The sequence below is a fragment of the Perca fluviatilis genome, chromosome 3, assembly GCF_010015445.1.
Source record: "Perca fluviatilis chromosome 3, GENO_Pfluv_1.0, whole genome shotgun sequence".
Lineage (NCBI taxonomy): Eukaryota > Metazoa > Chordata > Actinopteri > Perciformes > Percidae > Perca > Perca fluviatilis.
In genome coordinates this window covers 9,908,568-9,934,457 of record NC_053114.1, presented here as the reverse complement: position 1 = coordinate 9,934,457, position 25,890 = coordinate 9,908,568, and the positions used below count along the sequence as shown (strand labels likewise).

General features: G+C 40.5%; 1 protein-coding gene across 4 annotated transcripts in view; it reads right to left on the bottom strand.

The window, feature by feature from the left end:
• The window catches only part of lrrk1 (leucine-rich repeat kinase 1), a 235,488-nt gene that overhangs the window by 162,182 nt on the left and 47,416 nt on the right, over positions 1-25,890 (bottom strand). For all 4 annotated transcript variants that reach the window (XM_039794699.1, XM_039794701.1, XM_039794700.1 and 1 more), the window contains 6 exons: positions 10,365-10,555; positions 7,111-7,282; positions 6,301-6,480; positions 5,262-5,398; positions 3,983-4,209; positions 365-492 (listed from right to left, as the gene is read on the bottom strand). In XM_039794699.1, the coding sequence (XP_039650633.1) occupies positions 365-492; positions 3,983-4,209; positions 5,262-5,398; positions 6,301-6,480; positions 7,111-7,282; positions 10,365-10,555 (1,035 nt within the window). The remainder of the gene's footprint in view (positions 1-364; positions 493-3,982; positions 4,210-5,261; positions 5,399-6,300; positions 6,481-7,110; positions 7,283-10,364; positions 10,556-25,890) is intronic.

Genomic DNA, 25,890 nt, shown 5'->3' with positions numbered 1-25,890 from the left:
GGGCACAATAACTCAGTTTGGAAACAAGGTATTTATATTGGTGAAAACTGGTTAAAAAAACTAACTAACTAATGAGCCTTAGAAGTATTGAGTCAGGATGAATCACAGCTTCAGACATGCAGGTTTACATGACTAACATGTGCTAGCTTATTTAAAATGTCCCCAAGTTGGGTTTCAGGATGTGTTTATGTAAAGTCTGGGGGTTACCATACTCAATTTGACCCTTGCAGCTCTTGATCAAACTCTTTTCAAAATAACCCTGACATGTAACTGACAACAAGTTAATATATTCTTTACATCTATATTCAAAAGTGTTCTTCCTACAAAGATAAAATAGTTATATATAAGCTGAGTTGGAACATACTGGTAGGGATGTCAAATAGGACTGTGAGCTGGTTCTTAGCAGCAGAAAGTCGCTGGACGTGGGTCAGATGCAGAAGTCCGGGTGGCAAACTGGTGAGCTGGTTCTGAGAGAGATTTATGCGCTGTAAACTAAAACACAGGAAAAGACAGGCTGAGAGGGTGACCACTGACAGCTTCCACTTTATGACACAGGGAGCTACATTCAGGACGGATTCATTTAATCAGTGTTTGCCTAGTTTCGCATTGCCAGACCTACCTCCACAGCGCTGCAGAGAAAGGTACATCATGCTCTAGTTTAGTGGCATTTCTTTAAACCAATTACAGTTGTCTTGGGCACCGGACTCGATGCACCTCTGCAAAATAGCGATGTGTCGAATCTGAGAAAACTCAGATTGGACAGATAGTCGAGCTAGCCGTCTGGATTTACCCTGCAGAGATCTGAGGAGCAGTCAACCATAGTCCTCATAAATCCACCGGAGTTTAGAACGCCAACACAAAAAAAGAGGAAAGTAACGGACATCCAGCTTAAAATGAGGGACATCCGGCGGAATAACCGGTGGCACCTGAACAATACCAGAAATGAAACGTCGCTGATATAGACTAGTGTTTGCCCTATACTTAAACACCTTTGGTGTGGGAATACATAAACACATGCACACAGGCATTTTGAGAATTATTTTTTTTTGCCTTTTAGCCAAAGTGAGAAAAGATCAATATTAGATTAATATTTGTGTCCAGTAACCTAATTTACTTCAGGACATGTTCATGTAGAAACAGAAATGATGTATTGTGGTTTAAGGAGAATTTAGCATATTTATTGGAGTCGTTTCTTGAACAATATCAACTTGGTTAACCGTTACAGAGGAAAATAAAACCTGGCGTGGTCTGGGCACGGCCCAGGAAATACATTTTTGCTTTTCATCATTAAGATCTTTAGTATGCACAAAAATGTTATTATTTCTGTAGGAGGAGTCTGTTAAAGTACGACTCCTGAAAATGGCAAAAGATTACACAGTAAATTAAAAATGGCTGACTTCCTGTTAAATTTAGGGTAAACCCCAAAAATACTTTTTTGTTAGTCTCAATATGTTACACAAGCCTACCAATTTCCTTTAAACTTTAAAAATTTGCTTTTCAGAATTTTGTCACAATCCAGCACGAAACCCATAAAACATTACATTTGTCACCCGTCCTGATGTGTGTAAAAATTTTGGTACGTTTTTGAGCATCTTAAGACCCTTTAATATGTAATTCATTGCACAAAATAACAATCATTCCTTTAGTTTTAATAGGGTCCTCGCACCCGTTGGTGCACGGGCCAAAATATTATCTTTCATTTCTGCCAATAGATCTCCCTAAATTCTACACTGACTATTACACTGTAGTCCTTTAACATTACAATTCAACATCAGTAAAATATTGTCCATCAACATTGGCATCATTAATGTAAACACAGAGTCCCCATCGCCTTACTACCTTAGACCAGGGGTCTTCAACGTTTTTTAAGCCAAGGACCCCTCAAAGGAACACGCCGACTTATTGGGACTTTAGCTTATTCACCGTATCCCCCAGAGTTCGATAAGTCCATACATACCCTTCTCATCTCCGTGCGTGTTGTAACTCTGTCTGACGCCCCCACCGCTAGCCTAGGTTAGCACAGATCCTGGAGGTAACCGGCTCCATCTAGCCTACTGCTCCCAATAAGTGACAAAATAACGCCAACATTTTCCTATTTACATGTTGTGATTTGTATAGTCACAGTGTGTATAAATAACAAGGTCACATGAGACACAGCCATCTTCTAACCGTATACGTACTGGGATCTATTCTCCACAGAAGGCGAAGCACTGCTACTTCTGCTACTTGGGCAGAGTGATTTGCTCGTAGCACCTGAGAAGCCCCGTGGTGAGGACAGAGATGGGGACTTGAGTCTGAGACTCAGACTCAAGTCGCACTAAAGTCGCACAAACAGCTGACTTCAGACTTGACTCGGACTCGACCCAAAAGACTTCAGACTTGACTTGCGACTCGACCCAAAAGACTTCAGACTTGACTCGGACTCGAGCTTCAAGACTCGTCAACAACCTGTTTTCATGCAATTATTGCTTTTTAAATCTATATGTATTTCTATTTTCTTTTATTGGCACACACACGTTGGGGAAACTTATGACGAGCTGCATGTCCCCTGCCCTTTGCCATAATGTGCAATGTAACGCATGCGCTATGCCTTATGTGCACGCACTCACAAAAAAATGCATTGTCGATGGCGACACCAAGTCCTGCCGGAGTTGTGCCTTTTGTCATTAGTTTTGCTTTCAATAACTTTGTAAACAGTGGCAGTAAGTGAACAGCTACATGCAAGGTGCGTGGCACCAAGATAAATGATGGCGGATCAACAACGTTGGACTTCATCAGGCATCTCAAAATGCACGCAGATAGGTCAGTCACTTGCTAATGTGAAAGAGACGTTAAATTTAGCATATATCATCACAGGTAACAAGCTAACCATCGCAAAGTGTTGTGCTAATGCTGGGAACAGGCAAATTGTATCTTTATAGTTAGTAGTTGCTGAGGCTCCGACATCCATGGCGCACATGAGGCGGGAAGCACGGATCCATCTCCCCAGGAACAAACGTTGTGTCGGGTGAACAAGGTGTACCCGGTCCACCAAACACTGGGCAGTTTTGACGGTCTTAATTCTGCAAATATTTCTGTTACTGTAGTCCTATTTACTATTTCATTATTTCATCCATGCATGGTGCAGCTGATCCGTGCGCACTGTCACCTGCTGTGGAGACGCTGGCCTCACTAACCTCTCCTCCTCTGAGTCGGATCTCCCTCGCGCTGGACTCCGTTTCACTGAGCCTACTAACACTTAAAAAAATAAATGGCATTACATCAGTGAGTTCAAACTGCTTATTGTGCGTAATTTGGACTGACACTGAGATGCATGTTGTTCTGTAACTGGTGTGGCGCTGCCATTATTCTCTTGATTTCCACTTTGACAGATTTTTTTGAGTGAAAGAGACGTTACATTTAGCATACATTGTCACAGGTAACAAGCTAACCATCGCAAAGTGTTCTGCTAATGCTGGGAACAGGCACATTGTATCTTTATAGTTGTATCCATATGATGTGACAGACTTAGGTTAATATTTCACCAGGTCCGAGGGCTAGAGGGATGTGTTAAGTAGACCCAATGAAGTTATCCTACAACTGATTTTGATACTGTACTGTACGGATGGTAGTTACAGGATATGCTTTGAATTCATAAGATTTAACAATACAGTGTTAGGGACAGATCAGATGGCCACAGACTTGAGACTTGACTTGGACTCTAGCTCAAAGACATGAGACTCGACTTGGACTTCCATAAAATGACTTGTGAACATCTCTGGGTGAGGAGCAGAGAGTAACAACCGTGCTTTTCAGGTGTTACGCTAATCACTCCGCCCAAGAAGCAGTGCTTCGCCTTCTGAGAATTAGTTCCCAGTCAGAAACTCTGAGGACCCCCCTAGGGGCCCCGGACCCCCTGTTGAAGATCTCTTCCTTAGACCCTTAGTCTTTTGTTGTGTGAAAACACATTTGTCACAGGTGCATCTGGGCCAGACCAACGTACCTGGAGCAGATGACCTCGTGGGAGCTGGGAGCAGCTGGCAGCTCTTTCAGCAGATTGTTAGAAAGATCAAGAATCTGCAGGTGGATCAGACCCCAGGGCACCACGGAGGGCAGAGCAGCCAGGCTGTTGGATGACAGATCCAGGTGGGTGATACGTGACGAGACATCCATGAACCAATCCAGCTCCAACCATGGCAGTTGCAGACCACTCCAGCACACAGTGACAGCCTGCACACACACTCACACAGGCGGCATGATATCATTAGAGGGCTGAGAACAACATGGATTTAATCAGGACTTCCTCTCACCACTTTGACTTCCAGTATTATGAACCTAATTATACTACATTGTAATGCTTAACTGTGTATCAAAGTAAATACGTGAACATTTGCCATTAAACCCAGAATTAGGGCTGGGTATCCTTCAAAAGTCTTTCAATTTTTGAAGGATACCCAGCCATTTTTTCAATACCAATTTTTTAAAACAAAAAGAAATTACAACATTACACATCACGGCACAAATATTTTATTTTTTCATTTTTCAGCTCCTAGTACTACTACTACTGTCCCTCAAAGAATTTATTTCAAAATACTTCTGTTGGTTTATAAAGCACTAAACGGTTTGGGGCCAAAATACATTTCTGATCTGCTGCTACATTATGAACCATCCAGACCTCTCAGGTCGTCTGGGATATGTCTGCTTTCTGTCCCCAGAGTCAGAACTAAACAGGGAGAAGCAGCATTCAGTTTTTATGCACCACATATCTGGAACAAACTCCTAGAAAACTGCAGGTCCGCCGCAACTCTGTTCTTTTAAATCAAGGCTGAAGACCTTTCTTTTTTATGCTGCCTTTCTTTAAATAATTGTTCATTTCTTATACTGCACTGTAACTTTTATTCTCATATTATATAATTGTTACTGAAGTTACATTGTTGAAAATTGGAACTGTCATATAAAGATAATTAAAAAGTATCTGGTGGGACCGGCCGTTGTGGGAACGGCAAGGATTGCGGGTGGATTACGTGTATAGAGCAACGGCTTATACATTGTCCCGTACTAACGTCATAACGATATCGTATTTTATCTGTTTTTATATTTTGTATTGTTTTCAACGGCTAATGTTTTATGTAAAGCACTTTTAATTGCCCTGTTGCTGAAATGTGCTATACAAATAAGGCTGCCTTGCCTTCCTACGTGAGCCCAGTCTCTGTGTAACATTGAGTTTTTCCAGCGTTCACAAACACATTATCTTTGCCCCCCTGTGTTTCCAAAACACAGACCTTCTCTCCCTCTGCGTTGGAGGTTTCCTGTAGTTTGAGTCTAAGGAGGTGTTTGCTGAAGGCTGGATGGTCCATCAGGGTGTATGAGGAGAATCCTGCTCCATTCTGCAGCAGGAAGCGAGCTATCTCTTCATTACCTGCAACACAAAACACACTTCTCACTTTATGTGTTCACAGTACCAGAGGTGGACAGTGTTCACTCAGTATCTGTCACTAGCATTGTACCAGCACTTCCAAAAACCTGGAAACTGAATTATAAAACTGGCAGAGTTGGATGCTGAACTGCATTATCTAAAGAAGCTAAGAGCAGAAATACATTGCTAGGAAAGCTGAAAGCTAAACTGCAATACTGTCAAAGCACAAGTTGAAATGAATTGTCTAAAGGGCTGAAAGAAGAAATGTGTTTTAACGTCACATCATCAGTGCCAATACTTTTTAGTAAAAAAGGTGAAGACAAGACAAGCATATATGTCCTTAAAGAGCTGAACAGTTTGATATTCCAATGATTTCCGTAGCTCAAAGTATGCAGTAGCAGACACAGACACGGATGGACAGACGAACAGACAGACAGACAGAAAGACAAAAAGAAAACCAGGTTGCTATTTTCAACAATTTGTTGTTCTGGATTGCTCATCTTAAGTGTTACTGTGTAATGATGTTACTTTGTTAAACATATTTAAATCCCTGGAAAAACAATAGTAAGAACTCTTTGAGTATTTTTAACCCATTGTTATCTGCGTTTCCTAAAGACCCTTGAAGATTAGGCCTGTAGTTCAGTGTGCCTGTCTGTTTCATCTAAAAATATGTTAGGTCTGGTTTCACTGCGAAGGCATTTACTGCTGTACGTTAGCTGGACATTAATGCAGGAGTACTTTTTGAAGGCACTGTAGAAATAATGTTTTTGTTTTTTGATTTGAGGATTTTGTAAAGCAGCAAATACAAAATGTGCTCCCCACGTTCCCACCGTTTGCTGTGTTGGAAGCACAGAAGATGTCTGGAGTGAACCTGTGTGTGTGTGTGTGTGTGTGTGTCTGCATACCTGCTCGTGCAGCAGCGTACAGCGGCAGCCCGGTAATTACAGCAAACTCATCGCTGTGGATGGCACAGTCCTTGGCATCAACATCATAGCCATGGACGAGCAGCCGGACTACGTCCAGGTGACCCTGCTGGCAAGATGTGGCTAGCATCCAGTTCAGCAAGTCTCCCCTCAGACATGGACCTGAGAGAGAGCCAACACCAGTCAGTCAGGACACACTTTTCTTCATTAAAAAACACTTGGACTGCACTGCAGAGCTGCCTTTAGTCCAGTCACCAATCTGACAGACGATATAAAAGTTCATGTTTCCATGACGACCTGACCTTGAGTTGAGCCTCCAAGGTTTCCTGTCAGATAGATTTTTTTTCAATGATGGTTTTTGTCAGTGTTGATGAGAAGGTCAAACATGATAAAGGGTCAATCTGTTTATATTCTTTCTCTCTTCTAAGCATAATAGGCATGAACTACTCTATTTCGAGCACCTGGTTATATGAATGAAGATACACTAACAACAATTATATTGTAATTGTAAGCTTTAAATTACCTGAGTGTGCATATTAGGCTCAATCAATGTATCTTTGTTAAAATTATGTGTTTATATTCTCCTTTCAGTTCAGCGGTAAATACCCATTTAACTTGAAGATAATAAAAAAGCCAATATCATGTTGGCTCTCCCAAACAAGCTTACAGCATGGTAATACCATTGTGCCAGAGTCTTAATTAAGAGTAATGTAATGTGTAAGGATAATGCAGTATGGTGATTTTAGGTATAATATGCTTATACAATATACAATGCTGTTTTTCTCCTCCTACCAGGTATGGAATCCAGCAGCTCTTTGACCAAGCTGGCGTGGCCATAGTATGCTGCCATGATGGCTGGGTTGCTTTTGGATGGCTCCTGGGGCACAGGGATACGGGCTTCTTTCAGGAGGTAACACACACTCTGCAGATCACCATGTTGAGTGGCCACACACAGGAGACGTAACTGTAACAACAGGTAACACACACACAATGAGACATAGGTTGATAACTGGTGTTTCTGTTTCTGGGGGTGACGCTTCTGGAGCTGAGTTTGTGTCTAAACAGAACTTTAGTTTGGTTTTAATAAAACTAAAGAAAGCGCTGAATTTATTCTTAAATATTCACGGTTCTACCGGAGTTCTATGAAAAACATTTACACCATGTCTTGCTCATTAGCGCCTCGCCAAGCTTTTCTAAACTGCCCATTTACAGTAATCTCAAGACATACACAGATGAATATAAGCATACATCTCACATTGTATGTTTCAGTGAAGTGTGGGTCTACTTCTAAACAAACTTAAACAAGTTTAGAGTTGAGACCAGTTGCCAAAGTCTAAAAACTAGGGTTGCCCCGATTGACGGGCCACTGATTTCTATCGGGCGTTACCCCGTAAAAAATATGCGATCAGAAGATTGACAATAATGTTCATAATATGGTATAATTACATTGCATATATTAGTTGTCCTTTTAGACTTAATGTAGTGTACTTGTTGCATTGCTCCTTGGGAATTCTTTGTACTGCTTGAACTTATACTGTTGATTGAACAGGCTAAGTAAAAGTATATTGTTGACAGAATAAGAAACCAACAACATTGACTCTGTGATTATTTAGTAATAATGTAGAGCAGGGATCTACAACACGGGGTCAGGAACCCCTATGGGGTCCCAGAGTCAGTGCACGGGGGGCCTCCAAATTATTGTTAATTTTTGGAACTTTTTTCAAGAATTAAAAAGTCTTAACATGAATCCAACATATTATTAGCAAATATAAATCCCCACTGCTTACTGGGCTATAGGTAAAGTAGTCACTAAAATAGCCATCCACAGATACAGTTAATCCTAAGGATTCACAGTGCCACATGTATGTTTAACATTAAAACATGGTTTATAAAATAATGTCAACAATTATTAAGCTATTTAAATAGCTTAGTATTCTATGCAAAAAAGGTATGTATAAAGGCTTAAGCCGCCCTACAAGTTATTGCATGTTTAACATGCAACTTCATTTTATACAATAGATGTAGTAGGGGGTCCCCGCTGCGTCTCTTTCAGTTAAGGGATCCTTGGCTTAAAAAACATGGAAGACCCCTGCTGTAGAGTCACACAGCACGCATATACTAGGTTATGCTGCCCCCTGGTGGAGATCCCAATGCACAAGACAGTCAAACTAACCTAAACTGTAATACTGCTATACTAGCTGCTATAACAACAAACGACAATCAGCAATCAATATTGGAGGCAAAAAAAAAAAAAAACGTAAATGGAGCACCACTACTAAAAACTAATCTCATGCTTTCTGTTGGAACAGTGTTGAGCCTCAATGAAAACAGCTTCAGACTTGAATAGAAGTGGACACATTATCCCTGCTTAAGTCTCCAACATAAATAAAGGTAATACAATTAGTTATCTTGTTCACTGATCAAGGGGGACTGGTTTTTCAGGTTTTAGCTCCTTCCTTTAACACTGCCAGTTTGGTCCATGATGGCAGAGATACGCCAAACTATTACATTTTCTATTTCCTCTAAACCAGTCGACAACATAGAACACTTACACCAACTGTATCACACATTGTGTGGGTGATTACACTAAACGTGGGATGAACAATCAGTTGACTGAAATTTGTTCCCAAACAGGACAACACTCAATACTTGAAGCAGGCTCAATTTAGTCTGATAGTGTGAGCTTGAATTTACCTTTATGGAAGGTTGGGTTAATTTAAATCAGGTGTAGGTCTTTAATGCCTACGTTTTTTAGCATAGTTTATGGAAAGGGGCTGTGGGAAGGATGCATTTCCAAATAAAGACATCAAAAGCAGCACATCCAAACACTCCCAACGTAACCCAACAAACACATAGCCCTGTACCACTGCAAGGAACACTGTATCTCTAAATAATGCAAGTATGACACAGGATAGGAGCAAAGCAAAAACTGTTCTTTTTGGAGAATCCCATGTCCAAGAGTTATTTGGTAAATGAGCTGAGTCATTAATACAGGCTGATGTCACCATAACAGCAAAAGCCATCAGCTCAATGTGAATGACATAAACAGGAAAGTCTTCTTTTAACTCACAAATAAAGATGAGTGTCCCTGCAAACAGATGAAAACAGAATGATCCAAGTCACAAAGCTTCCTTGCCTTTTTTCTTATTTTCTTTAATTGGTGTTTGGCATTCTTCCAACATAATGAGCTCAAGTACCAAACCTAGTTTAGTTCCTGCTAATATTTGTTCCTGTGTGTTCACAGCCAGCTTGTCTGTAATACTAAACTATTGGCATATTTTGGCTCTGATGAAAGAGTGGCTGATTTGTACATTTTAGTTTCATTTCAAATTTAAGAGTTTCTTCACGAAATCCTGTTTATTAATGTAAATATTACTTTATTTGTCACATAAGATTGCACAAGGTACAATTCCAGTGAAAAGTAATTCCATCAGCTCCCAACTTGCATGATTTATCATAAAGCTGTGTGTGTGTGTGTGTGTGTGTGTGTGTGTGTGTGTGTGTGTGTGTGTGTGGTAGCGAAGCCTTTAAGTGTTTGACGCCCCCCCTCCCCCCCCCAATTAAAGGTGCAGTAGGTAAGACTTATAAAACTAACTTTCTGTCATATTTGCTGAAACTGACCCTATGTTTGAGTAGAACTAGATGAAGCAGGTAATTAAAAAAAAAAACATCCGGCTCCTCTAGCACCACCTACAGCTTGTAGTGCGATTTGCAAAAATCCACAGCTCCCTGTTTAGATGCACCAATCAGGGCCAGGGGGGATGTCTAACTGCATGTCAATCACTGATCATGCACACGCATTCATTCTCCCTTGTGGGGGGAGGGGCTTAGGGGACCGTTTTAGGCTTTAGCAGAAAGGGGGGAGGGACTGAAAAGTTGTCGATGTTAAATTTTTTTGAGTCCTGGATCTTCGCAAACCTACCTACAGCACCTTTAATATGTGTCCCCCTAAAAGCCCATTCTGAGCCAGGAAAACCCCTGAATTCACACTAGTCCCAAACAACACATCCAGCAGAACAGTTAACAATGTGACTAAGTGTGCTCACCCCGTCGATGTGGGGCATCCTTGCACTGCACTCCACACAGCAGGCTTGTTGGATCAAATCCCTGGCAGCCTCCCCCTCTCCATCTTCGTAGGCTGCCCGGATGTTCTCCAGAGTGGGAGAAGGAACCAGTGCAGAGCCGGGACCTGGACCCTCAATCAACGATACCTTGGCTCCCATTTCCTCCCCAGGGCCTGGTAGAGCAGAGGACAGACACAAGAGGGACAACAGTGGTCAAATGGGAGTTAAAAAGAGTATTTGTGAGGAGGAATGGAATCATAGAGGCTCGTGGCAGCCTGCTGCAGGTTGAACACATCGTATTACTGTAGTCCTGTTAGCAGTATATGCCCAGTCACCTTATTAAAGCGCCCATATTATGCTCATTATCAGGTTCATAATTGTATTTTAAGGTTGTACCAGAATAGGTTTACATGGTTTAATTTTCAAAAAACAACATATTTTTGTTGTACTGCACAGCTCTCTCTCACTGCTGCAGCTCCTCTTTTCACTAAGGGTGCACCGATCGGATATCGGCCCCGAAAATTTTTTAAATTTTTTTTGTTTTTTTTCCCTCTGTCGCAGCACCGGGACCCCTGTTAACTGCGTACCCTTCTCACTCATGGTAGTAACTTTATAACACAACAATTAATAAACCACAACTAACTCTCTTTAAAAACAAAACACCATAGCATATAACAATTTGTGACTTAAACAGTTTCTAACACTAATAATTTTACATTTACAAATGTAGCTACACCGCCCAACGGCATGCTGGGTAACATTATAGCTGCTAGCCTAGCTAGCTAGCCAGGTAGCATAAGAGTCTGTTAAGCTGGGAGAGGCTATGGTCGGTACTGCACATTCAAGAACCGAGAAGAAAATTAGCTAGGAGGATGAAGAAAGACCGGAGATACACCAGAACAATGTGTGCTCAAGAGAGGAGACGTCTGTTTTTTGTTTCTAAAAAATCTGACATAATTTAGCCACTGTTGTTGCCCGTCGCTCTAACATTACCGTAACGACATGTCACTTGCATGCAGCGGAGCAACTTTATGAACGCAATCCACCTACGGTCGGGTTCAGAGCAATGATTAAAACACTGGATTTAAGATGTCTTGCCTCGCTGAAATACGTCTGCCAACCTACTAACATTATTCAAACCGCGAAGGAGGCTGACAGCGGAGCTACGTTCAGCCGCCCACTACAACAACCTAACTTACCTGTGGCCAAGGTAGTGTTTATACAAATACATTGTTTTGAAAGGGAAACAATGTTAAAGTTGTTTGTATGTGTAGGCTATTCATTCGATTTGAGTTTATTTTACTACTTTACACAATAAAAATAGTTTAGCTTCTGTAACTGTTTCATGGATTCTCCTTCATATAAAGTTATTGTATAATGTCATGGAGCCAAACCCTTTAGTAATAAAAGCTTTTAGTAAACATGATGACATTAACATGTTTTTGTGATATTCTATGTACTCCTAACAGTAGAATAAGCCATTATAAACCTATATATAAAGGTGGCCCATTATTGAAGGCCCATTATTGTTATTTATTTAAATTTATTTTAAGAAGTTTGATTACATTATATTTTCGATTTGAATGCACAATTGTTTTTTAAATAACAAGTAAATAAGAATTCAATACATTATATCTATGTTATTTTGTCTTAGGAAAGTAATGTTCAGTTAGAAAAGTCTGGTGCCTTTAGTCTCTTCCACATCATGGAAGGAAGGTATAAGGTGGAATCGGATCGGTATCGGGTATCGACAGGTACACAAAGCCCTGGCATCGGTATCGGGACTGAAAAAGTCGGATCGGTGCATCCCTACTTTTCACCTTGTCTCTGTTTTAGCTACAGAGTGAGACCGCTTTTCTTCTTCTGTACTATCTTTGATTGCACTCGCACATGCGCAGTAGCTCAGATGTAGATCAGATGTCAGCTAGCTCCATAGACAGTAAAAGAAAGGTTGTTTCTTCAACTTCGGTCAGTTACAAGGCAGGATTAGCTGGGAGACTTCTTCTAGACGAGGGCGCACATGTAAGTAGTTCTTTTGTAGATTATGGTGAACTTGTGTGTGTTGTAGCAGTGCTTTGCTATTGAGAACGAGGTAGCGTGCTCACGCCCGCCGATAGGGGGGGACAAACGGGTCTGTTGTCCCGGGCCCACAGTAGGGGGGGGCCCAAAACTGGGCCCTCATTAAATTATGGAAGAATTAAAAATCTTTTTTTTAAATAGGCCTATTTGTGTAAAAAAATATGTAGCATAATATTTGAATTACATAAAAGCGTTTTATTGGTTTTCTTCCTAATTGTCCTGGAAATGGTGGTCAAGAACCCCCCCCCCACCCCCAACATAAAAATGGTTTGGCCACTGATCAAAATTTGATATTGTCACTTGATTTGAAGTTCAGTACGCTCAAAATGTCCGGTCAGCACAAGTCCGGAGCTCGGAAAAGGAAAGAAAAGAGAAGAAGAAAATAGAGGCCTTAGAGATTTTCTAAACAAATATTTAAAAAAAGGTGGTGACGGTGAAGCTGGAACTGTCAACGTAGAGCAAGGTAAGAAACAGCGCAGCCAACGTTTACGAGCCTTGTAACGTAACAGGCCAGCTCTAATGTTAACGTCCATTAGATGGTATAAAAGCCTGACACAACACGTTAACTTTGACAGAAACAGTTGAGTTTGGTAGCTCCATCAGTAAGGATGAGACAGAGAGAGATCCAGCTGCAGTCAGGTGACAGAAAGAGTGATGCGGGAGGGGCCCGCTGCCCCGCAACGGAGGGACAGAGTCAGGCTACCCGTGAGAGAGAAGAGAGAGAGATAGAGAGAGAGTGATGCGGGGGGGCTCGCTGCCCTGTCGGAGAGTCTGAGCAGGATGGATCAGAGACTGATTACACACTTAATTTCAGTGAGAGATGTGAGGAGAGGAAGAGCAAGGGAAAAGGAGAGATCTGGCCGCGAGGGGGGGGCCATCTAAGATCTCGTCCCGGGCCCAGGCAAGACTGTCAGCTGGCCTGAGTGTGCTAACGGTTGCGGTTAGCCAGCTTGTTTCGGCTTGCGACATAGAAAGCCGTGACGATTTTTAACAGCTCGCCCGGAGACTGAAGGCAGGACACATTCAGAAACTGTATCTCACTCAAAAGAGCATGGATGGATTTTTTTCAAAGTTTGTATGCGTGTGGAAGCACCAGAGACACAAAATAACACCCCAACTCCCTGAAAAAGTGTTTTTTTCATAATATGGGCACTTTAAACAATGTTTTCATGAACTAGTAACAGCTGAATTAATTAGTGGCTGGTTACATTTGTGAAATGTTGAGTTTTGTGAAATGTGGGTAGGTAAGCCCCCCCCCCCCCACACACACACACTTTACCCCCAAGCCTGATTTGGCATAGTGACTGGTGTGATCCTATTGCAAGGTGTTCTCTAGTTTCTGAATGCCATTGTGTTTTGTGAAATGTTGTGTTTTGTGAAATGTCTTGTTTTGTGAAATGTCGTGTTTTGTGAAACCTTGTGTTTCCTAAAAGTCAGAGAAATATTCAAGCAGAGACTTTTTCATCATGTCCTCATTTGCCTCACTCGTGTTTTCAGCTTTGGTCATTGGCACAGGTTTTTCCGACTTAATGAAATACAACAGCAGCGTGGTTAGGTTCGGAAATATTTGGACAATGACAATTTTCATAATTTTGGCCCTGCGCACAATGGATTTGAAATGAAATCATTGAGATTAAATTGTAGTGCAGACTACTTTAATTTGAGGGTATTAACATCAAAATTGGAGTAAGGGTTTAGGAATTGCAAACATTTTCATACATAGTCCCCTCATTTCAAGGGACTTAAAGTAATTGGACAATTGAGTCAAAAGTCGTTTTATCCATCAGAGAGATAGCAGAAACATTAGGAGTGGCCAAATCAACAGTTTGGTACATTCTGAGAAAAAAAAAGGAACGCACCGGTGAGCTCAGCAATACAAAAAGGCCCGGACATCCATGGAAGACAACAGTGGTTGATGATCGCAGGATCCTTTCCATGGTAAAGAAGAACCCCTTCACAACATCTAGTGAAGTGAAGAAGACTCTCAAGGAAGTAGGCATATCATTATCCAAGTCTACCAAAAAGAGAAGACTTCACGAGAGCAAATACAGAGAGTTCACTACAAGGTGCAAACCATTCATAAGCCTCAAGAATAGAAAAGCCAGATTAGAGTTTACCAGAAGACATCTAAAAAAGCCAGTCCAGTTCTGGAACAGCATTCTTTGGACTGATGAAACTAAGATCAACCTGTACCAGAATGATGGGAAGAGAAAAGTATGATCCGAAACACACCACATCATCTATAAAACATGGTGGAGGCAGTGTAATGGCATGGGCATGCATGGCTTCCAGTGGCACTGGCTCACTAGTGTTTATTGATGTTATGACAGAAGATTGAAGCAGCCACATGAATTCTGAAGTCTATAGGAACATTCTGTCTGTTCATATTCAGCCAAATTTAACAAATTTGATTGGACGGCGCTTCACAGTACAGATGGACAATGACCAAAAACATACCGCAAAAGCAACCCAGGAGTTTTTCAATGCAAAGAAGTGGAATATTTCTACAATGGCCGAGTCAATCACCAGATCTCAATCCGATCCAGCATGCATTCCACTTGCTTAAGACAAACCTTAAGGCAGAAAGACCTGCAAACAAACAACAGCTGAAGACAGCTGCAGTCAATGCCTGGCAAAGCATCACAAAGGAGGAAACCCAACGTTTGGTGAGGTCTATGGGTTCCAGACTTCAGGCAGTCATCGCCGGCAAAGGATTCTCAACAAAGTATTAAGAATTAACATTTTATTCATATCATATTTATTTATGATTATATTAATTTGTCCCTTGAAATAAGGGGACTATGTATGAAAATGTGTGTAATTCCTAAACCCTTCCTCCAATTTTGATGTAAATACCCTCAAAATAAAAGGTGAAAGTTTTTTTTCAAATCCATTTTGTTAACGCACAGGGCCAAAATCATGAAAATTGTGTCACTATCCAAATATTTCGGAACCTAACTGTATGGATCTATGAGTGCTTATAATAGAACATCAGCTAACGTAGTCTGTCATTTAAATGTTGTATTCCGATTGATTGATTGGTTGGTTTGTAGTGGCAGTCATCTGGTGAGAATTTGGTCCTACATTTCTTATTCTGTCAACGTTTTGATGCAGCCCTTCTTAGTTTCCAAAGCCCTAAATCAACCACCGTTGAACGTGTCTCACAATGAGATAGGACCGCTTTTTTCCACTGACAAACAGTGTGTTGCAGAACCTATTCTAATACCTTCATATAACCAACAATATTGTGAAGGACAGTATTGTATGGTGACTTACAATGACAGCATTTCAGATATCCCTAAATCACATTAGAAGCTTGCAACAATGAGCTTTTCTCTGACACCACCCTAACAGGGCGATCAGACCAAAAATTGCACTGCAATGAAAGAGCATGGAGGGGGCATTATGTTTAACGTACTGATAAAACGATGAAGTACTTAGCCCAGTTTGAGTATTAGATCCATGAGGACTATTAGACTGCACAGAAGTCATGTGTCAGGACTTTACAACTTTGTAAAGTTATTACGGAGACAATTATTTTATATTTGTTACATGCTCTATCATAATCAATCGGATGTCGGGGCGCCTAGGTAGCTCACCTGGTTTAGCGTGTGCCCCATGTACAGAGGTTCAGTCCTTGTCGCAGCAGCTGCGGGTTCAGTGCCGACCCATGACCCTTTGCTGCATGTCATTCCCCTCTCTCTCCCACTTTCCTGACTTAATCTGTCCTATTAAAATAGGCGATAAACGGCAAAAAAATCTTGAAAAAAACAAGAAAATCAGTCAGAAGTCAAAATAGTTAATTCCTAGATATCTCTGATAACTTCTGTTGATATGTCAACATCTCGATTTTTGGTCATTTTAGGGTTTTGTTTAATTTTAAATGAGAGTTTTTCCAATACAGATACCAGTATCGGAAATGTCTCAGGTACGGCCTAAAATGCTGTCTTTTCTGATTTCAAATAAACAAAGTCTTGGCTTGGTCGATTATTTGTCCATTATTCCTTGTTGAAAACAGTCTTTGTTGTTGTTAGCCATCTATAAGCAATACCATGATGCATTGGGTCGAGTTTGTCAACCAATCAGAAGCTGCATTCCCGGCTGTGTTGCAGCTCTGATCTCAAAAGCACTGCACAGTGGAATACAGAGATTGACCCTATCCTTCTGTCAATAGGGCAACACCCAAAATAATGAGTAGAATAGCATTAATGTAATAATATTTTATATTTTAAAGTATATTTATCTATTGTGTTGCTTGTTTGTTCACATGCCGCTTCTTTATTTGATTTACCCTATGTGGCAAATTGTTCTACCATATATAAGTTAAAATGTACATAAGACTGTGCTCAAACATGACCACAAAAATGTGCACAACCTAAACTTTTCATTCAAATTGTATATTGATGAACGTGCACGTGGTTATAGGCGAGTCATGGCTCTGGGTGTGCCACATGGCCATGTACTTGACTAGATGAGTTGGTTTACTTTTTCATGATTCATTTAATAATAATACCTATACATTTACTGCAAACATTGACAACTTTTTCTCAAAATCATGGCTCATTATGTAATTTGACATAGTTTGCTTGTTAAAATTAAAAGTTTGCTTTGCTTAAAATGTGTTTTAGTGGCCAATGTGACTGAAAATGATAGATTGTTTATGGCTTGCACTGGACAGGAATTCTTCCTCACTGATCGTGTACTTATTTACAACTTTGACACTTTGTGTTCGATAAACAGTGCAGGCAAATCATGGCACTTCCTCAGGTAATATTAGGCCCATGCAAACAGGAGTCAGACCACAGCAGGTGGTTTTCTATAAAAGGTGTAAATATTGTTGCACAAAATAAGCCTGTTCATTTAGAACTGACAGTTGGTAATTACTAGTTAACTCCATGGTTTTCTTTTTCTTGTTTTTGCACATCACACTGTATATACTGTATTCATTTCTTGGTGAATAAGATGAAACATTTGTTCATAACTCAAACACACAAACAGCAGTCAGCGCTGGTAAATCTGGGCCTCACTGTCAGTCAGACTGGTTATTCATTTAGCAATCAAACACTTCTGTTTCCTCTTGCAGCGGTGTTTCAGCTAAATGTGCCTGCTTCCTGCAGCCCAGTGGCTTTCCAATAAATAATTAAGACAAAGAGAGTCTGACTGGGCTACTGAGGCCATATGAGAAAGCCTGAGGGAGTGAAACCATTAGACACAAATGCACTCCCCATCCACCATCAATACTCCCCTAACACAGCCTTACACGACCTGTCTGGGAAAGCTGAAAGAAGACATTAAGAGGGATGACGATGCCTTCCACTTGTCCATCTGGTTGAGTCTGGTTTTAGTTTGGAGGTCAAAGGGAACATACACTCCTGACTTATGCTACATAAAAAAATCCCATTAATTTTCTCCATAAGGATTTTAATTCTAAGCCATGTCTAAACTATCCAAGGTGGACTTACCACGAGCTAAGATATTGTGAAACAAGGATTTATGCTCAAGTCTGTGTGAAATCAACCTTGCTTTGATAAAAAACATGTTTTGTTCGCAATGTCATGGAGAAGTACCACACTACCCACGATCCTAAGCGTAACAGTGATGAAAATGTGAAAATCCCTTCCAGAACCAGAGCCGTTCAAAAACTGGGAAATCACTGTTGAGCTCTATAGTGGAGATATGGTTAAGTCTCCGTGAGTGGGATTAGCAGTGGATGTGACTAGAGAGAAGGAGACTTGAGAGGGACTAGAGGATCATCAGTTCACAATTTCCTAGAGCACCAACAGTCCAAAACGCAAAGATATTCAGTTTACCATAATGTAAGACCTAAAAATTAATTTGAGAAGCTGGAGCCATCAAATGTTTTTTGCTTGTAAAATTACTAAAACAATGAATTGATTCAAAAAAGAAGTTGTCGACACATTTCCTGTCAGACGACTAATGAATTGATTGACTAATCTTTTCAGCTCCAATGAAATGCAGCAGAACACATTGCAATCTGAATGCTGTCAGATCAATCAGACATTGTCTGGAGGCAAAATCCAAATGTTATCTGTACACTTTGGCCACATTCTTAAAGGGGTGATAGAATGCAAAACCGATTTTACCCTGTCATAGTTGAATAACGACAGTTCGGTGGGTAAATAGGACATACATATAAGCTCAAAATCCCATTGACACCCCTTTACTATGAAAATCTCATATTTTGAAACTGCCGCATCTCAACAAAGCTAGTTGCTTACGTAAGAATCTCAAAACCTGTACCTTTGTCACGCCCATGGGTGTATTAAGAGAACGGTCACGCCCCAACATTTACATAGGCTACACTGACTAACTGACCTGAGATCAGGTAGTCTTCTGAATCTAGGTCACGCAGATCTCTGCTATTCCATTACAAAATTCACTTCTGAAACTTTTTTATGCGAGAAATCAACTATGTAAAGTTCAAATATGGGCCGTTTTACGAAAATGGATGGCTAATTGCAAATTTTGCCGGACTGTGTCGGAGTTCAGCGGCCGTTGCTGCCTGGGTTGCTACATCGCCGCCCTACCTGTCTTCCGTCACAGACCCCGGCCTGCTGTGAGCTCGATTGAGCTCGTCCAGCGGCCCGGTGCTCAATACCCGCGCAAACTTACCCTTTTCTGGGTGACTGGACTACCACACGCCGCTGCCCTGACAGAGCTTGTTATGCCCACAATCTCTTACCGCAGCCTGCAGGTTCAAGTTAATCCCATAATGGATATGTGTGTTGAGTTATTTAAACAAACAATCGGGGAAATAAACGCCTCTTGTCCGCGAGTCTCATTGATAGAGCCGCGGTGAGCTCGAGTCCATCAATGAGAGCTAGCTAGCCTCCTCCTAACGCTGACATTCACAAAAATGCATTCAATTGAAATCCGAAATCGGACAAGTGTTAGCTAAGCTTTGTAAGACCTTGGGGAACCTGTAATATACATGCCGTTTCGAAATTCAAACTGTAAATATACTATTTATGCCGAAAGTGTAGCTAGCTAGCTGCAATATTTCCCCATTATATTCAATGGGACATATAGCTAGATAGCTAGCTGCTCCACCTAACAAGACCCTGAGTTCATAAAAATACCTTAAATTCAAATCAGACACAACGGTTAGCTTTGTAAGACCTTGGGGTACATGTTATATAAGTGGCGTGACGAAATTCAAACTGTAAATATACTACAGTTATGCCGAAAGTGTAGCTAGCTAGCTAGCTGCGATATTTCCCCATTGTATTGAATGGGACATATAGCTAGCTAGCCTCCTCTATTCATCCCAAATTGCTAGTTAGGCCCACATGGCTACATTGTACAGTTCACTTTGTGCTTTCTTGAATTTTTTATTTTTTTTATCTAGCTAGCTGCATCTCCTAATAAGACCCTGAGTTCATAATAATACCTTTATTCAAATTGGACACAATGGTTAGCTTTGTAAGACCTTGGGGTAGCTGTGATATCAGTGCCGTGATGAAATTGAAACTGTAAATATATTATAGTTATGCCGGCAGCCGGCCGCGGAGCCCCGTAGTGCAATAATCAACAAAGGGTGACTTTGCGCTGGGTATGGAGCCCAGCAGGCTGCCATTTCTCTTCAGACTTTGTGGAGCTCCTAAAGTCCGACACGTCTTACCAAATTTGCAATTAGCCATCAATTTTCGTAAAACGGCCCATATTTGAGCTTTATATAGTTGATTTCTCGCATAAAAAAGTCTCAGAAGTGAATTTGGTAACGAAACATTGCAGTGTCTGGAATATGAGATTCTGTCGCGTCTCTAATGTGTGTGTATTGTGGATTCGCTCAACCAATCAGCGCACGTCTTTAATGTGTGTGTATGGCGATTCGCTCAACCAATCAGCACGTGTCTCTAAAGTGTGCTCAACCAATCAGCGCGCAGCTCATCTAAATATTCATGAACATACCATATTTGGAAGAAAAGCTCGTTACAAATAGGGCCAAAACACAGGGATGCATAAGGGCCATTAAAATATCAACCAGGCCATTTTCAGCCCAACCAATGTTACATACCCCATTAGGAGACCATAAGGAACAGTGTGAAATAACCTATATAATCATTCTATTACCCCTTTAAGGTTCCCCCCCCTGCCCCGACCATCGCTGGTGCTAAGCCTATTATTACCTTTTCGTTATATAAATGATGGCAGAATGCATTTGAATGTGATGCAAGATAATGAATACATGCAGGATTCAGTTTAGAACAATAGCACTGGGGTCCAATTAAAATGTCCTTTAAGGCACATATTTTACGGCTGGGGATCTTTGTTGCATGAAGTTCCCCCTCACTCTCACCCCATGTTTCCTGTCTGTCTACTATCATCTATTGAATAAAGACAAACATGCCACAAACATAAGCTTTAAAGAAAAAGCAGCAATGAATCTAGTTTCTGGGAGTATAGAGCGTTAAAGCTGGGGGAGGCAGTTTGTTTTTGGCATTTTTGTGCAAAGATTTCATAATAATCTTTCAGCATATTGCAATTCAAGTGGTCTGAGAGAAAGAAGACTTCTGCATCTCCTCCTTGGCTCTGTTTTCTGTTAGTAAATCTAGCCAAGCCTTTGGCTAATCACAGGTCATTTTAGATAGATAGATAGATAGATAGATAGATAGATAGATAGATAGATAGATAGATAGATAGATATGTACAGCACACACAAATATTTATTTTCTGTCTTTTCTTTAATAGAAAATTTTACATTTTCATAGAAAATCTTTTGGTGTGGGAAATTCACACACATCTAAAGTGCAATGTTAGAACCATTTCCTTCTTTTCACATCCAATATCCAACTTATATATATATATATATATATATATATATATATATATATATATATAAAAATATATATAGCCTTGCAGTATAAAGATATTTCTCAAAACACACATTCAGGTCTGTTTGAACGTCAACAGTAACGTTACCTGAAAAAAAAACATCACCACTCATTTCACACACAGTTTAATAACAAAACTAAACGCTGAGGGAAGATTAATACGTTTTTAATGTTGGTTTGGAGCAGTATGCATCCTCACAAACCTGGAAAGTGTTTTAAACAGTAACGTTAATACAGCGTGTTGGAGGAATACAGAGTCTCTTTTTTGTTGTTGTTGTTGTTGCAGCAGCGGGCGGCAGAGGGACCGCAGCGTTCGCTAACGGTAGCTTCTTGTCTCATCTGGGGACTGATAAATAGTAAATTCATCAAAGTCAGGGTGCCCAACACTATTTTCCAATAAACTGTAGCTGTCATATGTCACGGGACCCACGTGAGTGCAGTTTTTATGTTCCAGTTGTTCAGCCTCACAGGGGAGGGAGAGAGAGAGCGGCTGACCGTTCGCCTGAGATCAGTAGAGCAGACGGCCATGTATAATTATGACTTTATGACATTTCATAAACAGCTGATGGAGCGGAGGTGCGCTGATGTTGCGCGATGTTAATCATGCGGCGCCCGAGTGAATTTGACCGGCATAAAATCGGCATATGTCAGACTGACCGGCAGGTCACCGGTCATGGCCGGTCACGTGAAAATCGGCCAATTCCGGTCACCGGCCAGTCAATCGGAGCATCTCTAATCACTATTAAACTGTAGTTTGTAACATGACCACCACATATCAGCAGGGGTTCATGGGTGCTCTTGATCAGTGTCAGTGTGAAGCTTTCAGGGGAATTTCCACCTTGATCATCTCGACACCAAACATTAACCAACGGTTTCATTTTCCCTCTGTCAGTGCTGGACCACAAGAAGGAAGCAGGTTCACATCCACTGTGGACAAAATTTCATCCTAACACGCACTGGTAGCAACAACATTATTATTAACTAAATCAGCTGTCACACTCAACTGTGCACACAGGCAATAGACAATATTTACATTAAAATTAAACTTTTGGCAGCACAACTCTGTTTTTCCCATCAAACCTCTGTTACAGGTCAGCAATGGAATGATTCTGAACATGTACTGGAAACAAACCAGTGGTGCCATTCTACTGATGAGAAGACTTACACAGATACTCTAATATTGAGACTTTGAATGTCTAACCCTAACAAAATGTATCTGTAGATATACATAAGGCATATGCCTGGTGACACAGTGATCCTGAAGGCCAACAGACAAACCCAGCGCAAGCTTCCTCTTTTGATGAAACACCGCAGCTAAGAAGAAATCACTTACACTATGTGGGCTAGTTATGTAAAAGGATGGCGTTAGTTTTACATTAATGAAGTGTGTATTTTTAAAATGTAATGTAATAATAATAATAATAATCCTTAAGATTTTCATGAAATCAAACCCTCAGCTCATAATCTACCTATGTATGGTTACTTTTTCCCAACAATAGCTTTTCAATGTATTTATCTGTAGACCAAATGTATCTGTAATTCACTCTGCAGTGTGAAAAATAAATGAAAATAAAGCACTTTATTTATAGTCAATAAAATGGAAATATAAATTGGGTATATCTAATGCACAAAGTAGCAACTTTAACTTTAAACTGTCCAGATTATGTCCTCCATCAGATTAAAGGGGGGCTTGTATAGTGAAGTTGTGTCAGCTGGTAATGGAGATCAGTAGTCATCCTGACACATTTTCCTTGCTTGCAGTCAGCTGTGTTCTACCTTTCCTACTTTTTACTTTTTGGGGTGTGAATGCAAGAAGCAACCTATGTTCTTCTACAAAACCTTTATTGTTATTATTCTGTATTTTTTGTGCAACTTAACTCCTTCCACATCTTTCAACCTAGAGGCTTCATTGCATTTTTTTAATTTATTGTTCAGCTCAATATTATCACTTACTACGAGAAATATTCAACGTTTTTTCTCTAAATTTCCCCCATTCAAATGAATGGATGGAATGTTCAGTACAGATAGAGAAATACAAAATAAAATAAAAACAAATAAAATAAAGGTGTATACGACTAGTAAAAGAGTCAAGTACATTAACTATACAAAAGCAATTAAAGACAAGTTACAAGGTAATAATGAGGGAATAAGTTGAAGTGACATTTACAAGATAAGGTGACATGGTATGATATGATTAATGCACCAGAAATGTTTTGTACTATATGATGTGGTGAGATGGTGTAATTATATATTAATTAATACTGGTAGGGTAGTATAGTATAGGTGTAATGTAATAGTAGTAAACATAATATAATATTACTACTATAATAATATAACGTATTAGAGCATAGTATAGCAGGATCTTCATCTTAAACACCTGCTACAAGTTATAAAAGTAGCCTAAAACTGAAAACTGTAGGTTTCAATTCAATAGGGGTGGTACGGTTCACAAAACCCACGGTTCGGTTCGTATCACGGTTTTAGGGTCACGGTTTTCGGTTCTGTACAGTTCTTGTTATTTTTTCTTTTAATCTTTAACACTCCGAATATACTTCAGCATATGATATATAGCTAAAATTAGCATATTGAATGCATGTTGCACAATACATGCACACAGTGGCAGTTCTATATATTGTTTTATTTCATCATAGGTAACATGAAATCCAAAATGTTCCCACACACCAGACTATAAACGACGTTGGCGCATCCTCCAACTCCAGGCAGCCTCTATCCCACTTGACATTTCTGCATGTGACGTGATGTGACCTGCAGCAGCAGCAGCAGCACCACCCCACTCCACTTGAAGAGCGGTTGGCTCGGTGCCTCTCAAAATCTGACGAAAATCTTTTAAACTGACCTTTGTCGATCTGAAATGAAGACAGATTCAGCAACTGCATGGCCTATTTCTCGCTTAAAATGTTTTCAGAAACACGTTTCGGTGAACTATTTTAGTACAATATGAGATCGTATTCTGAACGAGCCGCCATGTCTGTTTTGAAATTCGGGGGCAGCAAGACCCATGTGACGCGATCGTCCAATCAGCTGCCATGTGTTGCGTTCGTCAAACTCATCCCGCTAGTCATTTACAGTAAATCTGCTTACACACATACCTGACGGCCAACCTTTGACAGAAAAGCCAGTCGAAATGATCAGTCTCCCCGTGTTGGTCCAAAAAGTGCCACAGAACACACCAAAAAGACGAGACGTAATACATATCTATAACAGCAGGCGGCGCTAATCTGTATTGTTGCCCAGGAAATGAAAACCGGCAGCTGATTGGACGAACGCGTCACATGGGTTTGTTTTCTCCAGAAATTCAAAGCCAGACTGTCATGGCGGCCCTTCAGAATACGATCTCATACTGCACTAAAATAGTTCACTGAAACAGGTTTCTGAGAACATTTTAAGCAAGAAATAGGCCATGCAGTTGCTGAATCGGTCTTCATTTCAGCTCAACAAAAGGTCAGTTTAAAAGATTTTCGTCAGATTTTGAGAGACTCTAGTCACCTCATTCCGCTCCCCATTTTCAGGTGAGTCCCGACTGCCCTGCCGGCGACTGAACATGTCAGGTCGGCCAAAATGAACGCCGACAGCCCCCCAGACTGACGACGGCAAGGGACACACCGAACAGATTCGCGTCACTGACCCCGCCAGACTGTCTAACGGCCGATAATCGGCTAAGTGTGTCAGCGCCTTAAGTGTTTTAACATAGGTGTCGAAAGTGGGCAATACGGCAGTAAGTGGTTAGTGCACATTAACAGTGTACTGACGAAAACCGTGCGCTCCGAACCGAGACTAGCGAACTGAGCGGTTCGGATGTTTTTTCATGAACCGTACCACCCCTACAATTCAAATTTATTTATAGTATCAAATCCTAACAAGAGTTATCTCAAGACACTTTACAGATAGGTCTAGACCACACTATAATTTACAATGACTCAACAATTCCAGTAATTCCCTTCCCTATTTGTGTTTTTCATGGTGGCCCTGTTACTTGTTAACCCTCATGCCCTCCTCAAAAACAAATAACACTAGACACCTTCGTGGCAAAAATGTACACACACACAAAAACTGCTATTAAAATCATCATATATCAATATTTTTTTCTGCTTTTTTTTCATAAATCACTTAAACAACTTCTTACTTAATCAAAACCACCAAACATTCAATCATTTTCAGGATTTTAACCCTTTAAATGCCAGTTTATTTATTTGAAGTATTTCAATATTTATTACAAAAAAAAAAAAAACACAAAAAAAGATTTTTTTCCATATAATGAATAATATGTAGATGGGGCTTTGGTTGGGATTAGAGGCTTGGATATGTCAAAGCAACAAAATTTATTTTATTGCATTAGTATTTTTTTTACATAGTGCCAGATACTCCCTTTGGACACCTTCAAGGCAAAAATGTACATGGATACTCCCTTTGGACACCTTTGAGGCAAAAATGTACATGTCCAAAAAACTGTTATTAAAGCCGACTCATTGGGAATTTAGCTTATTCACCGTAACCCCAGAATAAGACAAGTCGATACATACCCTTCTCATCTCTGTGCGTGCTGTAACGCTGTC